This window comes from Anopheles stephensi, chromosome 2, assembly GCF_013141755.1.
Source record: "Anopheles stephensi strain Indian chromosome 2, UCI_ANSTEP_V1.0, whole genome shotgun sequence".
In the NCBI taxonomy this organism is placed as follows: domain Eukaryota; kingdom Metazoa; phylum Arthropoda; class Insecta; order Diptera; family Culicidae; genus Anopheles; species Anopheles stephensi.
This window is the reverse complement of record NC_050202.1, coordinates 19,371,239-19,387,158: the sequence shown is the minus strand read 5'-3', so window position 1 is coordinate 19,387,158 and position 15,920 is coordinate 19,371,239. Positions and strand designations below refer to the sequence as shown.

The window sequence follows — 15,920 nt, the reverse complement described above, 5'->3', positions numbered from 1 at the left end:
GCATATATAGAATCGCATCGGTAACTTAACTTCAAAAGTTTTTGCAGAAACTTCCAATGTTCGACCGATTTAGTTTTAAGAAATACGGCCAGGCCGTTCTTCATGAATAAAAAAAAACTTCCAATGTTGTTTTTTAAAGGTTTTTTTTTTTATTTTCTTCTATTATTGATTGCTCCCTTTCACCCGCTTTATTCTAAATTATTCCAAACAAACTTCCCATTGCAAACGAATATTTTAAAATTCAAACAAATTTTGACCATCACAAAAAATTGCCCACTATCCCGTGGTAGAAACGTCAACCGCACGTCAACATTCGGGCCTGGGTCTGGCAACACTGCCATTGTTTTTTTTTGTGATCATTCATTTTTTTACCTCACTCTCGGGGTTGTGTTGATAATTCTGAACATTTTCGTTCGTTCGTTCCTCCGGTTGCATCGGTTTCCACTGTTGCTGTGCGTAGAGCAATAGAAGCCAGTGTGTGTGTGTGTAGTTTTGGTAAAATAGTTACACGGAACAAGAAAAGCTAAGCTGGTGCAATAGTTCGCCAGTGAGCAAAGAACCGATTGCGGGAAGTCGTAGCTGCCGTCCCTGCTGCTGCTGCCAGTGGCTACGAAAGTGCTGCTGAATAGATTAATCTGTGCGGATATTTTTCCAATTAAAGCCAATCGCTCTGCAAGTGCAGCTCGTTTTGTATGCACAGACGGGGTGTGCGTATGTCTGTGTGTCTGTCTGTCTGTCTCCTCAGTGTGCAGTATCATTTCCGCAACGAAAACGAGTCGTAGACTTGTGCGTAGGATGATGGGATTGGGTGGAAACCTTGCCGCAACCCACCAAGTTGTAAACCATTCCATTTCGGTGTAAAAGATGTGAAAAGTTGTGCTCCACAGTATTTCGTTTCGTGTGGTAAAGAGGCGAAGCAAAAAAAAAGGGGTGCAAACCGGTACTCCAGACAAGGCGGCGATCCCTACGGGAATCCGATACCAAAACGCAAACGGCGAGTGCCAACGGCCAAGTTTGGGACGGTGAGAGAGAGGGTAAAAAAAACAGTACGCACACACGAAGCTCAGCACCACCCGGGGACACGTAATGAACACCGTCGCATTAACCTTGTGGACGAACCACTGCACCAAAGGCCTGCTCGCTAATAGGGTTTAAGTTTGGTGCTTGGAAGCGAATGTTGACCTATGCCCGTCTGCCCGGAGGAAAGGCCAGAATCTCATCGCGGAAACAACGCACCGCCACATTCCGGACCACACCAGGAAGCGAGCCATCGTCTAACAGTCATAGAGCAACACTTTCCTTCCGCCACGGCAAACAGCTAGCGGCCGATAGCAGAAAGGATGCACTTCTCCATACCGAGCACGCAAGAGTTTGGATCCGATGGAAGCGGATCATCGTACACGGTAAGGTTCTTCTCTTCCGTATTTTAGCACCCCACCGCCCGAATCCGTCCGATGTATCTGGGTTCATCCAATTAAATTTCCCTTCTGTCCGACAATTGATTGGATCTATTCGGCACTGTGCGCCCGGCACGGCGGTCGTCGTAGTAGCGCCCTGGTGGAGCATCTCAACGCTTGCTGCTCTGATTGCTTTCTTGTACGCGCGAACCAAACCATCAAGACGGCGAAGATGATCATGCGTCTTTTTTTTTCTTTTGGCGGAGTTTTTCACTTTTCTCCATCCGCCTCCCAAGCCCCCCGCGGGTTTGGATTTGCGTTTTGTTGCACTTGAGAAACCGACCCGATGAGGCGTGATGAGCAATGGAAGTCAGCAACAGGCGGCGGCGACTCATGGAGAGGCGAATGCTTTCGTGCACTCCATCATCATTCCACTGTTCATACTAGCCGGCGGGCACACGTAAACGTGGGGTAGCGTTGGTCATAAGGGGGTTTCTATGCTTCAGTCAGCCCAGTTCCAGTCGACGGCTCGTATCGGTCATCAACACCCAGTTCGTATCGTTCTTTGCGCGTATGCGTCTAATGCACCCGGCCCTGCACATGCTGGTCTGGTTGGATGTGATCTTTGGCGCTTTCTTCTACGGCGATAAAGAGCGAGGCGAAGATCTTGGGGATGATTTCCACTTTGCTGCGAAGCGCATCCGTAGAACTGTTCGTCTGACCATGAATTGGAGCAGAACTATTTTATGATCTGCAGTGTTGGACAGTTTAAAACGATCTGCAGTGAGTATGGAGAATGATAGCTGTTTTTCAGCACTAAAGACATGAAGCTAACAGTATAAGCGCTAGAAGTAGTTATGTAGAATTAAAAGAACGTTGTCCGAATCTCAACACCAGAACATGGTCATACTGAAGAATGTGTGAATTTACTAAATGCATCTTCTGTTTAGAATGATCGCAGTAGGTGTGGTGGCTCATAGTAGACTATGCACTGAAGATCCCACCGTAAAAAATGCGCAGTTAAATTACAGGTTCCTGGAACAAGAACAACTACAATTTCAAAAACTTTCTCAACGTAGATGTAAATTTTCTTCATTTTATTTAATTCAGTATGCTTTCGATTCAAGTTTCACTTCGCCGTGTGGCTGGTAAGGAATAGTCGATAGGCGTTTTGAGAATTTCACCTATCTTTGCTTATTATGCGTTCAAACGAAGTATCAACGTAAAAGAAAGTCTGAATGTGAACATTTTCTTCACAGTTTCTTCACAAGCACTCAATAATGTTAAGAAGTTGAACCGGATGACTTTGAACAACATACGAACCACTTTTTTTGGTTCGTGAAATATTGTTTATGTTGCTCTGATAACCGGTCGAGCTAGGAGATTCAAATCCAGTTTGGGCCCCGTTCATCAAACAAGCTATACGACAAGACATAAAAAGATAAAAATGTCAGGTCCAATAATCTTATTAGCGTTTTTGCAAAAAGAAACATAATAGTGGCGATCTACTGCGTTACCGTTAACTTCCAGTACCAGAGATCATGAAAATGACTGAATATCAGGATCGTTGACTTGAGCCCTAATTTTGTACGCTAACTGAGACCAATATTTACATCATTTTTGCCTTTTAAATTCAGGTAATGACTTTAGGGTTGTATACGCATATGCAAACATGATGAGAGATACAGTTTGCTTGAGACTGTTATCATAGTTCTCCTTATCTGGTGCTCATTTTGACGAGATGTGCGTTTGAACTAGCTCAATGGATCATGATGTAAAGCATTATTTTATTCGATTCGACTCACAAGATTATCGAGCTTAGGATAAAAATTCAACCAAAAATAGGATTATAATATAGCTGGTCAAGGCATCCAGAGGAGGTTCTAGAGTTAATATGAAGAATATTATAAAACTTTCAGTGTTCCCACAGTATTTACAGTCCTTCGCACTTATTCTAATTTTTTGTCGATTGACATCCTATTGCTTGTGCTGAAGAACCGCTGGAACTACGATGCTCTTCAATGGTAACCCTGCAGCAAAAAATCCTTTGCTTTGTACTCTTCCAACCACTCTTACGAAATTCTTTCTTTCCATAGAACGTTTGTTCGATACGCGTACGCGGTCAAAATTATGCTGTCCTGGTTCATATTCCTTTTTCTTGTTTGGATCGAATCTATTTTCGACCGCACATTTTGGTTAACGCACTACATAAACTGTATAAACAAACCAGCTCCTCGACTCTCGCACCCGTTTACTGTCCGTACGCACGCAACAATCGAACGGAATGTTCGACGAGCCGTCGTCGTCAATCGATCTGTTTTTGGGGCGTAACACAGCGGTACGTTGGGTGGTGCATAAGATAAACTGTACCGTTGGTCAATTGCGAGCGGAAAGCAAAAGTAAGAAAAAAAAAATCATAAACGCGTTAGGAAATACTATATCGACCGCTTGGATAGATTATTGGATCGCGGAGGCGACAGAACCCAGAAAAATAATTGATGCACAATGTGAGGCTTAGTTACCGTTCCTCAGTCCTTCCTCGAACGCACAATACAACGCATGAAATAAACGTTTGAACCTTCGGTCAAACCACTCGTGATAAGAGTGCTGATCAGCGCAGAAGACGTGCACGGGAGGAGGTGGCAAGCCTCCGCGGCGGCACACAAATGAGGCAAAATCCACTTGTCCTTCGCGGCCACTCTAATGGAGTTCGGTTTAAGTATCACAACCTAGCACCGACACCATCATTGAGTTGGCGAGTGAAGACGTGACCATTGCGCTATTTCGTTTTTTTTTTGCTTGTGGAGAATAGCCGGAACCTGAACTGCAAAAATGATGAGTAATCGTGTGTGGAGGCAAAGAATTCAAATATAAGCTAATTGATACAGGGTTTGCGAGAAGGAGTGAAAAAATAGGGGCAAATTGTAGATACTTTTCCAGGTGAAAAGGAACAGTTTTCCAGACAAAAACTTGTTGCATAGTGGTGTGGAATTTTAAGTCTTCCTTGTATTTTCTATCTTGCTTGCTATCTAGTTATCTGTCCTGTCTGTCCTAGTGGACAAATAGAGCTGGCATTGCTGGTCGATGAATGTGGCTCAACTTTGTTCCAATAATAGATCAATATTCTCAATTGATCTCAAAATATTTTATTGGGGCGGTCCGGTGGCCGAGGCTACAGCGGCGCCGGTCTTAACACGGCAGGACCGGGGTTCAAAACCCATCCGGACCGCCTCCCCTTACGCAGAGCTGACTACTTAGCTACGGGTAAAATTGAGTCACAGAAAGCCAGAAATGGCAGGCCGAGACCTCTCGAGGCTGTAATGCCACCGATGAAGAAGAAGAAGAAGATTCTCAATATGACATAAAATACCATTCTTATCAATATACAAAGACTGTGATTATTCAATAAGCTAATCACCGTATTCCGAGGCGCTCCGGTGGCAGAGTCGACAATGGTGCCGATCTTCACACGGCAGGACCGGGGTTCAAATCCCATCCGGACCGCCTCCCTGTGCGTAGGACTGACTAATTTGCGGCGGGTATAATCAAGTCACAGCAAGCCAGAAATGGCCGGCCGAGACCTTTCGAGGTTGTTGTAGTGCCAATGAAGAAGAATTGTTAATGCTCGAATTGCTGGTAAAGGATAAAAGCTTTCGGACAGAAAAGTGTTTTGCTCAAAGACCTACTAAAGAAAAAGCTTTTTCGACTTTTTAAGAAGAGAAGACTCTGCATGAATTTCCAGACTGTACTGTTGGTAGTACGTCACAGAATCAGAAATATTTGTACGGAATTTGCCTGTAGCATTCGAGGAATACCTCCAAAAATCAAGTTTGTTTAGGAAGAATCTAAAAGTGGCAATAGGTTGCAGTTTTTCATGAAATTGTTCACCATAATCCTGAACGAATTCCATAATCGGTACGAATGCTCTTACCTCATCTCGAAACCCCTGCAATAACTATCTACCCTCCGGCGCGGGCAGCGAGGAATTAAGTAACGCTGGGACGGCGCGTTCTAACCGTTGTGCATCGGCATCGGTAACATTGTTGCTCCTCGGAAACGTGCCATCGTTACATTGCATGGATGATAGCGTAATCGTGAATGGGAAGCGATTAATGTGGTATGAAATGGCAATTAATTAATCGTTCCTTCTGTTGGTGCACTGTTGCAGGGCTTCAACATTCACATCAATGGCAGTTTTCACTGTTGCCTTCGCTACAAGCAGCTGCACAGCCTGCACGAACAGCTGAAGCGATCCCTGCCGTCGATCGCACTGCCCAGCTTTCCTCCAAAGAAACTGCTCTCGCTCACACCGAACCAAATCGAGCAGAGGCGTCTCAGCCTAGAGCGCTACATTCAGCTAGGTAAGATGGGCTGGACGGATTTCGTTTCCCCGCGCAAGATTTTTTTAACCCTTTTCCTGTGCTATTTCTTCCAGTGGGCCAGGATCCGGTACTGTGCCGATCGGAGCTGCTGCGTGCATTTCTGCTGAATGCCCAGCAAGAGTCATCGTTCACCGAATGCAGCGAGGTAACGCTGGACGTTTACCTTATGAATGGGTACCGAATATCGGCCAACGTGTACACAACGGACTGCACCAGCAAGGTGCTGGAGAAGGCATGCGCACTGATCGATCTGCCGAAGGATCGCGCCTGCTACTTTGCGCTCTACCTCATGCGCAAGGAGGCTAGCGGTGAGCTGACGATCGTGAAGCGCCTGATGGACTTTGAGGCACCGTACATCTCGGCGAAGCGTTGGGATGAATGTAAGCTGGTGCTGCGCACCGGGTACTGGGATCCGTGCTACGATCTGGAGCTGATGCGCGACCGGATCGCCCTCAATCTGCTGTACATCCAGGCGCTGAGCGATGTCGAGCGCGGCTGGATCCTGACGACACGCGACCTGAGCGAGCAGCTTACCAATATGCAGGCACGGGGGAGCAAGAGCGAGTATCTGGACGTCGTCCGGAAGCTACCACTGTACGGCTGTCTGCAGTTTCCCCGCGCCCACGTCGACTTTCCCGAGCCGAACACGCTGGCGACCGTCGTGCTCGGCAACAAGGAGCTTAACCTGCTGACGTACGTGGGGAAAGAGGCGCAGGAAAGCAAGTTTAAGGTCACACGCATCCGGTGCTGGCGTGTCACTCCTATTCATATTGTAAGTAGCAGCGAAAGTGTCTGGGATGGGATTGAATAAAGGAAAAAATCATCCGTTTTCTGTCGTTTTGCAAGAATGAAGAGCAGCAACAGTCCACAGTGGTGAATGGTCGCCAGCAGCAATCCTCCCAACCGGCACCGTCGTCCCACTCGTCCACGATCAGCCTGGAGCTGTCGTTCGAGTACTTGATGGCGAAGAACCAGCTCAAGTGGATCACAATCTACAGCGAACAGTCGATGCTTATGTCCGTGTGCCTTCAGTCGATCGTCGACGAGCTGCTCAACCAGAAGAATGGATCCGATCCCGCTCACCTGCAGGTACGGCTTGGCGCACCCCGACATCAATACCCTGGCTGACATTTTCGAGCTTTTTTGATTTTTTTCTAACCCACCAGAACCCACAGCATGTGGAGTATGCACCACTTTCCTACATTCGGCGGGATGGATCGAACCATTGCATTACCGACTCTAGTTCAACCGATACTCTCTGCAACCTAGTAAATGTAAGGAAGAACCCTTCGCTCTTCATCTTTACTTGCACTACAACCGATCTGATCAATCACCCCCCGGTTTCTTGCCTTTCTCCTTAACAGAACGATAGTAGTAGCAACAACGGAACATCGAACCAAGTGACGTATCAGCAACACTCCACCACCAACCACGGGTCTTCCTTTATCCGGCGCAAGCTGAAGGAGTTTAACACGACGGTACGGTTCAAAAATGGGAAAGATTCCGTGCAGAACGAAGCATTCGAATGGATCGGCGATGACGATCTCTAGAGGGGCCGCGTAACGTACCACCATCGCCCTAAATGTTACATTGCAAATGGAAATCGAATTTATACTGCCCAACCCGCAGCCGGGAGGTCGTTATTGTCGCGGGTTGCATTCGAAAAGTGATTTAAAAGCCCTTTCTTTTTGTTACACGTGCGGTTTAGGTTTGGAGCATATGGTAGCTGTAGTAGTCACATTTTCTATCTGATTCTATTTTTTTTCATGCGGCAACACCGGTGTCCTCTAAAAACACATACCGGTTAAAAAGCGATGAGGATCCATAAACGTCTAACTTGTTGTCGGAAAGGGTGGTTTAAGGTATACTTGTGTGTGCACAGACCGTGCGTGGACTTTTGCTACGAATTTCTCCAATCAATCGATTCTACATCTTTAAACGTTAGTTGTTTAACGCTAGCACCGTCTGTATGTGTGTGTGTATGTATGGTTCCGACGTAAAAGCAGCCGGTAAACAAGAGGTTCATCCGTGTCCCATATTTTGTATCAGTGTAGCCCTCAAACCATGTTGTGTGTGGTTTAGTATATAATCGATGCCTGTAACGATAAGAGCAACAGACAACCCGGAACGAGCTAATAGCAGGATGCCGCTTGATAAATACACGAACAGAACCCAGTCTCTAAAAAAAAGCCGGACTTTATTTCTGAAGAATGGACCTTAACCATGGTCCTGCCCGACCGTACGGATCTACCGGGATAAATATTGAGTCTCTAAAAAACGTATAGCCAATCACTCGACTGAGGACAACGTCGGGATAATCGTGGTACGTTGCTTCGAACCTGCGTTCCGACACGACTGCCGCCTCGGTGTCGTTTGCTTTCCTTAGAAGAGCTTCCTCTAAATGATGATTTTGTGCATGATTATGGTCACTCTCATAACACCCGCTAACCATTTCGGTGTCTACGTCGGGCAGCTGTCCGGACAGTTTCCTTGGCAGGTAGTCGGGCACGACCACCAGTGCACGGTGGCCGTTCTCCCGGAACCATCGGACAGCTTCATAGATTCGGTGGGGATCGTATGTGCCGGTGATGTCGTTGTAGGCGAGATTTTCCCCATCACACAACACCATTCGCCGATCTTCCAGCGGAATGTCCAGATCGGTAACGGCCAAACGCGTCATCGTACTGCTCGATGGGTGGCCAGCTCGGCGGGACAATTTGCGTTTTTTAATAGCCTTTAGCCGCTGTTGGTGTACCTTTGGTGCTGCCGAACTTTTTGAAGAAGGCCTTCGTTCTCTTTTCCGGTGTTCAAGCTGTTTCAAGGGTCCGTCACGGACGGAGGATTTGCGGGAAGCGTTGACTGTCATGATTTGAGAATTCGAATTTCTTCACGGGCTTTTTGTTCGAACAATGCGGCGTACTGAAAAGCTTTTTATCCGAAATTGTTGAAATGCTAACCAAATTTCGTCCAACCGGGTGGACGAATGAACCGAAACTGATGATTTGAATTCAACCGATGTTTACTTGGGTAAGAAAGAAAAAAAAATTACTAGCTTGTCAATACCACGTGCTACTTTTTGATTCTTTTTTTAATTTTTTAATTTTTTTATGCTATTTTTTTACCGTAATTGGAGCGCTTATTTTTATGCTACCCACTGTATTTCAAACTAACCTATCTGAACGCAACTAATACTAACACCACCGCGGAAAGTGTAGCGTCCAACAAATTCTAGCGTCACCGGCGTAGAAATATGTAAACAATGTGTCGGATACTAAACGAAAGAGCGTACAGCATAACTTTTTCTCGAAACTCAAAGAATAAAAGAAAGGGAGAGCGAGAAAGCGTGAGAGAGATGGAGAGGATGCATGAGAGAGAGAGAGATCATCGGTTCCTTTTGGTTGTATGCGTGTTCTACTCACGACCTTTTTTTAGTACACATTTTTGCAGGGTTCGTAGAAAAGTTTGAGAAATTGTGCTCAAGTTCGTAGCCGTAAAGGTATGACCGCCTGTAAAATCCCATACTCTTTCGGTAAATCGGTAGCGAATAGTGTGTGCCCGTGAGTGAGGGGTTTTTATTCAAACTTTAGCCAAAATGACATCGTCGGTCTCAACGACCCAACGGCACTGTACATGTAAATCGCTTCTCCAACCCTGTATTTTGACACAAACACAACAAAAAAAATCCACCGAATACATAGCATAAAATGGAGAGCGAGAGAGCGACGGTGAGACAGCGATCGAAACGGAGCGGAGAAAAACGCTACTCTCTTTCTCTCAATTCCCGTCAAAAACTGCCCTCGGTTTGCGTTGCGTCCGGTTGCGTTGGATGAGTTGCGTTGTGTGCCGCGTACGAGTCGGACGTCGAGAATTGCGTGAGTACAGCGTCGGTAATCGCTCGATACGATTACAGCCGGCAAAGTCAACCCGAAGTGCCAGTGTTTCTCTATTCTGTGTAGTGTGATTCGCATATCATAATCAATAACTGAAAGCAGAAGGTGACACATGTACAAAACGTCGAAAAATTGTGCACATTTCAAGTGTGGAGGTTGAGAAACAGAAGCAAAAAAACAACATAAGTGTGTTTGTTATTGTTTTAGAGCAAAAACCACCATCAATACAGACAGTCTTTTTGCCGGTTGTGAAGGGTATATCGCCCCCCATCCGAAGATACGGAAGAAAAACACCGTGGAAAAAAATTGCCAAAAAGAAAATCAAATCATCTTATGTAGAGCAACAAAGCAGGCGGTAAAGTTTTGGGAAGATTTGGCGAAAGCGAGATAGCAGTAAGCAGACAGCAGCATCATCTTCCTGTGTTTGGTCGTGGTAGTGTGTGTGTGTGAATACAGCGTGTGTGTTGCAGTGTGCGTGCGCGAATTGTTGTTGTACGGGAAGTCTCTCGCTCTCTCTCTCCGTCTCTGTCGCTCCTTCGTTTGCCAAAAAAGTGCATCAAAATGCAGCAGCAGCACCGTTGTGCATCGTCGTGGTTGTGCCTGTGCTGCAGCAGCGCATTGTTCGGCGTTTGATAAGACGGTGCAGAGAATGCATTAATTCTGCAAACCGGTGTGTGCACTCGCGTGTGCAGCATCCGATGCAGTTTGATTGTCCTGTGAGTTAGGTCGAGCGCGCGCGCGTGTGTGTGGATTTGTTTGTGTGTCTCTGCGAAAGTGGCATCGTCGTGTTATTCGGCAGATAAGCGGAAAAAGGAATTGTTTCGTCAGCGTGTGTGGTGTGGTTCTGAATTTGTGAGGAAAACTGAGTGGGTTTTCCCTGGCCGTTTTTTATTTGCTTTTTCGAAAAGAAAAGCCAACCGAAAGGAGTTCATTGTGCAGTGTGTGTGAGTGTCGGTGTGTTGCGCGGGCAAGACCGGAACCCGGTGCACAGAAATGCAATCAATGGCAGGAACAGTGAGCAGAAGCAGAATGACGAGATTGAATTGGATGCTGTTGGTGGTGTTGCTGGTGCAGTTCTGCTTTGGTAGGTAGATGGGTGGGGGGAGATGGGGGTTGAAAGTGGGTGGTGGGTGTTCCGATTTTCTTCCGTTTTCTTTCCCAATTGATTGAGGTTCGTGCTTGGGGTGGCCGGAGTGCGCAACGATGTCTTACCATTAAGTTGATTAATTCTAGCGTCCAGTTAGGTTGGAAGACCTTCATTATTTTTATTTAAGATTTTTAAATAAAATAATAAATTTCCTAAAATAAAAACGAAACACTCTACCAAGTCGCGGCACATCGAAAAAGCCTCCCCCCAAAAATGGTGTGTGTGTGTGCGATAAGGAAAACCAATTGCCCTGACGACGACAATCGGTGGGCTCCCCCCAAGCGTACGGTGCTGCTGTTTGCCAAAATGGACTTTTTCCCTTATCGCTCTCGAGTGATCTCGATTCCGCGATTTTATGTTTTCATCGTTCACCCAGTTGTCGTCCTCCCTTACTGGAGACTTTTTTCTTATCAAAGTAAGGCGGCAGGGGGGGCTCACTTTCTAGCAGCAGAAGACGGTTCCCGGTTTGCTTTGTTCTTGCCGTTAGCGATTAGAATCGGAAGCTATTTCACATTGCAATTGGCTCAAGTGGTTCGATTGGTGGACGCATTTTTGTTGTTGTTGTTACAGGTAGACAGCCATTTTCAAACCAAAGGTTCAGATTCCCGACCGGGTGGAAGAATAAACATTGAAGTTTGATTTCATTGGCACTTAAGAGCCCGGGGTGGGAAGGTTTTCGAACTTTGACCAAATCTACTATCAAGTTTTAAATGGATGAGTGCAGTGACTTGTTTTTCTGTCTAAATTGAGTCGAAATAAATTGTAACTTGAACGCTTTAAATGCCTTGGATAGCTTAGTATTTCCTAGTTCGTTTTGATATATAGTTCATTTGCTCACGATTATTATTTGAGCATCTAAAAAAAGTTTTACTTATGTGTACTTTTATTGGAATTTTTATTTTTGATATATTGGAGATTCGAAGAAGAGCAAATAAAGTCAAGGAGATGAAAAATTGAGACACCATAACCTTTCGAAGTGCCAAAGAAGAGGGTTGAAGGTTTATTCCTGATAACTCTATTATTTATAGCAGTTGTAGAAGCTTCATCTTTAAAGCCAACTTGTTTTCATCTCAGGACATCCAGACACCGTAAACTATTAGTATAAAAAGGCAAAGTTTAAGATTGGAAGTAAGCAGGATGTCTTTAGGAGCTTAATAATACTTCAAGTATTTTTTTTCTTTTCTTAGCTTCCTTTTTTCAAGAAGTTTCTCTAAATCTATTACCGAATGGAGAATATTTTTTAAAGCTAATATTCCATACATTCGAGGAATGGCTAATGTCTAGTTAATATTTTGTTAAAATTAATTACTATTAAATTTGGTCTCAATGATTAGTCCGCTTAGTCTACCGGCGGCGGCCCAGTATTAGAAGCGACAGAGGCGCCGGTCTTCACAAGGCATAACCGGGGTTCAAGTCTCATCCGGGCCGTTCTCCCAAAATGATGACTGACTATCCAACTACGTGGTATCATTAAGTCTAGTAAGCTAGCAATGGCAGGCATGACCTAAGAGGTCGTTAGGCCAAGAAAGAAGAAGAAGCATTTTTTAGATCTTAATGATAAAGTCGATCTAACCTTTATAGTAGACCCACTCGCGGAGGAAGCAACTACTATAATTACAAACTTTGCTAGAATTTTGTCCTTTTTTTTGACAAACACAAAACATTGTTTGACAGGTACATTAAACAATTAAAAATGATATTAAATCCTTAAAGGGGATTTTTTATTTTTTATTGTAAATCATTGTAAAATGAAGAGTCCTATCATCACAAAAATAATTATAGTATGATAAGCTCTAGATTTAGCTTAGATAAGGTCTAGAAATCCAGAAATGGCAGGCCGAGACCTCTAGAGGTTGTAGTGGCAAGGAAGAAGAAGAAGAGGCTCTAGATTTGAATAACAGTGGAGGACAATTTTAATTAATTATTTTACTTAAATATCAGTTACAGCTTTATACATGTTCTGGAGCAAAACCGATTAAAATTAAATATTGGATTTAGGTATACTTTTACTACTAACCACACAATGAACCCGTCTGATGATAATTGAAAAAATTGTTAATTCACAACTCTTTTGCTTTGTGCAATGTGCTATCAGCTGGCAGTAGCATCTCATTAGTCACAGCCATGAACGCGATCAAGTTAGCAAGCTGGATGGATCCCTTGTTAGGCGTTGTCTTTTTTTTTGGTCGCTAATGGCCCACGTACCGTACCACCATTTGATAAGGACCTAATCAATTTCATTGCGACGAAAAACAGTGGCCAAAAGGTTAAGTCAGGAAATAAGTTGGAAACGTTTATAGTTTTACCAGAGTTGAATGGGCATTCTTACTTGCATATGAAGTACATATGTACGGAAAGTGGCGTACAGGTTTTTTTCAACGCTCAGACGGAGAAGATGACTTCCGCTACAAGGGTCGAGATAATTGGTTGTACTGCTGACCTTAAAGTGATTTTTTTTTGCAATACACATGAAAGATTAGTAGCTAGACATAAAAAAGGTTCTTCTCAATTTTGGAAAACGTTTAATCAGTCAAATGAAAGGCGCCTGAAAGCCAAATTTTCTAAGTAAAAAAGGGCTATTTTTAGTTACTTATCAGGCTTTGCGGTTTTGGTCTGCTGCAAAAGTTCCGCCGGCCGGGAAAGGACTTTACGGGGGATTGGTCGTTCGGGCGGATGCTCATGACATGATCATCCCACCGGAGCCTGGCCATCTAATTCGCCAGTTGTTCTTCTTGGCTTAAGCTGTTTTAATTCTTGCTACGTCGTCTCTTCCTCTCACAAGAACCATCTATCTAATAAAACGCTGTTAAATCTTTTTCAATCTATCAGTGAAAAATACCGCAGCTATAAAGAGAAATGAGATTTTTCCTCCCAAAAATTGTTCACGTTAGTAAAGACTGGCTGGCAGCTTAGTCGTCGCCTTGCTGCTTCGCTCGAACCACTTACCAGCGCTGCTGATGTTCTTCACCTGCTGCTGTTGTGCAGAAGATGTTTCGGTCGGTCTTAACTTTTTACGAGTGCACGACAAAGGAGACGACAATGCTTGCCACCCCATGAGGAACTCGGGATGTGTTTTCGCATAGAGCGAACCCCAAAACTTCGACATATGCTGGCAAGTTGATTTTTTTTCTGTCTTGTGCCACTTCACTCCTTCAAGCCAAAACAAAAAAAAAGCTCTTACAAGTGTGGTGAAAGCATTGGTGGAAAATCCGCAAAAATCACGATGGCACGTGTGACAAATCGCACACCTGCACGCACACGAATACCCCCGAGGGATATCACCACGTGCTTTCGCCCAAAGTCCTTCACCACCACACGTCCTTTAACTACCTTCTCCGTGTGTTTTGCATGGTTTGAGGAGAAGTTTACAGAGGGGGGAAAAAAGGAAAGCCGCCCGGAAAGCGGTCCCAATAAATGGTAGGATTAAGCTTTCATCGACACGCGATCGGAAATGGTAGAATGAAATAAAAAAGGTTAAATTAAAGACCGGCTGGGTCCTCTGGCCCCAAAAACCCAACCGGTTGACAGAGAGAGAGAGAGAGAGAGAGAGAGAGAGAGAGAGAGAGAGAGAGAGAGAGAGCGAGAGAACAACCCCTTTTTGTCGTCAAATTTTGCTTCAGGACCCGCGAGGATTTCCCCGGGCTGGTGGAATAAACAATGAGACAGGCAGGTTGGAAGACACAGTTGTCCCAGCAGAAAAGCGAAACGCGACTTTATGGCCCCCGGAAAACCCAACGATGCAACAAAACAACGCGAGAACGCTCCGTTCGTCCGTTCGTGTGTTGTCATCGCAAATCGTGTTGTGTTGTCCTCATCACCTTCTGGTGGCAGCCCTCTAGCCCTCTGTTCCGGTTCCGGTTTAGAAATGGCAACTCAAAACTGCACAAACCCGGGCGTTTGGAGTGACTTGTTTGTGTCGCCCCATTTGTTGGCCCTCTTCTTTTAGTTATTTGCAGCACAAATAAATAGAATGGCATCCTGTTTTTTGCCTCCCCTCCCTCCACCTCTTCTAGTCCTAGCACCGGTTCCGGTTGTGCCACCATGCTGCTAGAAAGACATGGGAAATGGTTCATTAATTTTTATGCCAGTGTTGCCAGTGCGCAAGAGCAAACTCTCTGCATCCTGGTATAGGAGGAAAAAACGGTCGTCGTCACGGAAAATGCAACGTGCGTTTAAAGGGGGAGGGGGGGGGGGCTGGTTCAGAAAAAGGGGGCCGCCGCTTTTAATCCGCCAGCCTCTGAATCATCTGAATGGATTCAATTCATTCATCGCTCGCTCGGGTTAGCGGGCTCCAACTGATGCGGGGAAAAAGGGGGTGTTGGTGGGTTCCCCTCACACCGATATGGCTTGAAGGGTGGTTGTTCTAATTAAAAAGTTTACTATTCGTGTGCAATAAATTGTAATTTGCTTTGACCTGCTTCCGGGCGTGCCACGGATACCGGGTGGCGAGTGGTGTACGGTGGCTAGCCCTCCGATAAGCCATTTCGGTCGGCTCAAATGGTGCTGAAAAGCTGCAATTATTATTATTTTTAGTCCGATGATGATGGATTTGTTGGGCGCTAATGACCAGCAGCACGGGGGATTAATGCAACACACAGAGGCACCCACAGACAGCAAAGCTCCACGGCACAAATCATGTTCGCGCGATTAGGCGAACCCTGTGCGCAGGAGGGCGTTGAACTGGTGGAACGTGGCGAGCGGAAGGGGGTTTGGGATTTTACTTTTGAATTAGAAACGATGCATTAGCATTATTTTGCACGAGTTGTGTGTCTGTCTGTCTGTTTGCCATATTATTTATGCTTTGTTGCATCGTTCTGTAACATAATATGGCAGGACAGGGCTGTGTGTTTAAATGTGAATCATGTCTACATCTAGCATGTATTCATTTCAAGCGCTTTTCAAAACACGATAGGTTAATGCAAAAACTGTCTCGGGAAACAAGAAGGTTATATTAAAAACACTAAGAGAAAATTATGGATTTTATAATAGATGAGGCCATACAATACACTATGAACTATGAAGTTCTAATTGACGTCGGTTTTACGGACTTCGGCTTAAGTGCAACTTAGCTGCTAGATCATGCCGACCATCTGATAGCCCTTGG

The 15,920-nt window shown here is 45.0% G+C and overlaps 3 protein-coding genes across 3 annotated transcripts in view; 2 read left to right on the top strand and 1 right to left on the bottom strand.

The window, feature by feature from the left end:
* Positions 1–335: 335 nt before the first annotated feature.
* On the top strand, positions 336–7,968 carry LOC118503532 (sorting nexin-17). The gene is made up of 6 exons (XM_036036918.1): positions 336–1,403; positions 5,566–5,758; positions 5,833–6,551; positions 6,626–6,868; positions 6,946–7,053; positions 7,144–7,968. The coding sequence occupies exons 1-6, from the start codon at positions 1,341–1,343 to the stop codon at positions 7,327–7,329; spliced, it is 1,512 nt and encodes a 503-aa protein (XP_035892811.1). The 5' UTR covers positions 336–1,340; the 3' UTR covers positions 7,330–7,968.
* Positions 7,969–7,976: 8 nt separating this feature from the next.
* LOC118506322 (endoribonuclease ZC3H12A-like) lies at positions 7,977–8,645 on the bottom strand. The gene has a single exon (XM_036043273.1). It carries the CDS (start codon positions 8,643–8,645, stop codon positions 7,977–7,979), a length of 669 nt encoding a protein of 222 aa, XP_035899166.1.
* Positions 8,646–9,607: 962 nt separating this feature from the next.
* Positions 9,608–15,920, top strand: part of LOC118503531 (tyrosine-protein kinase-like otk) — a 72,528-nt gene continuing 66,215 nt past the window's right edge. Inside the window, exon 1 of the mRNA XM_036036917.1 lies at positions 9,608–10,753. Within this exon, the coding sequence (XP_035892810.1) occupies positions 10,663–10,753 (91 nt within the window). The 5' untranslated portion in view covers positions 9,608–10,662. The remainder of the gene's footprint in view (positions 10,754–15,920) is intronic.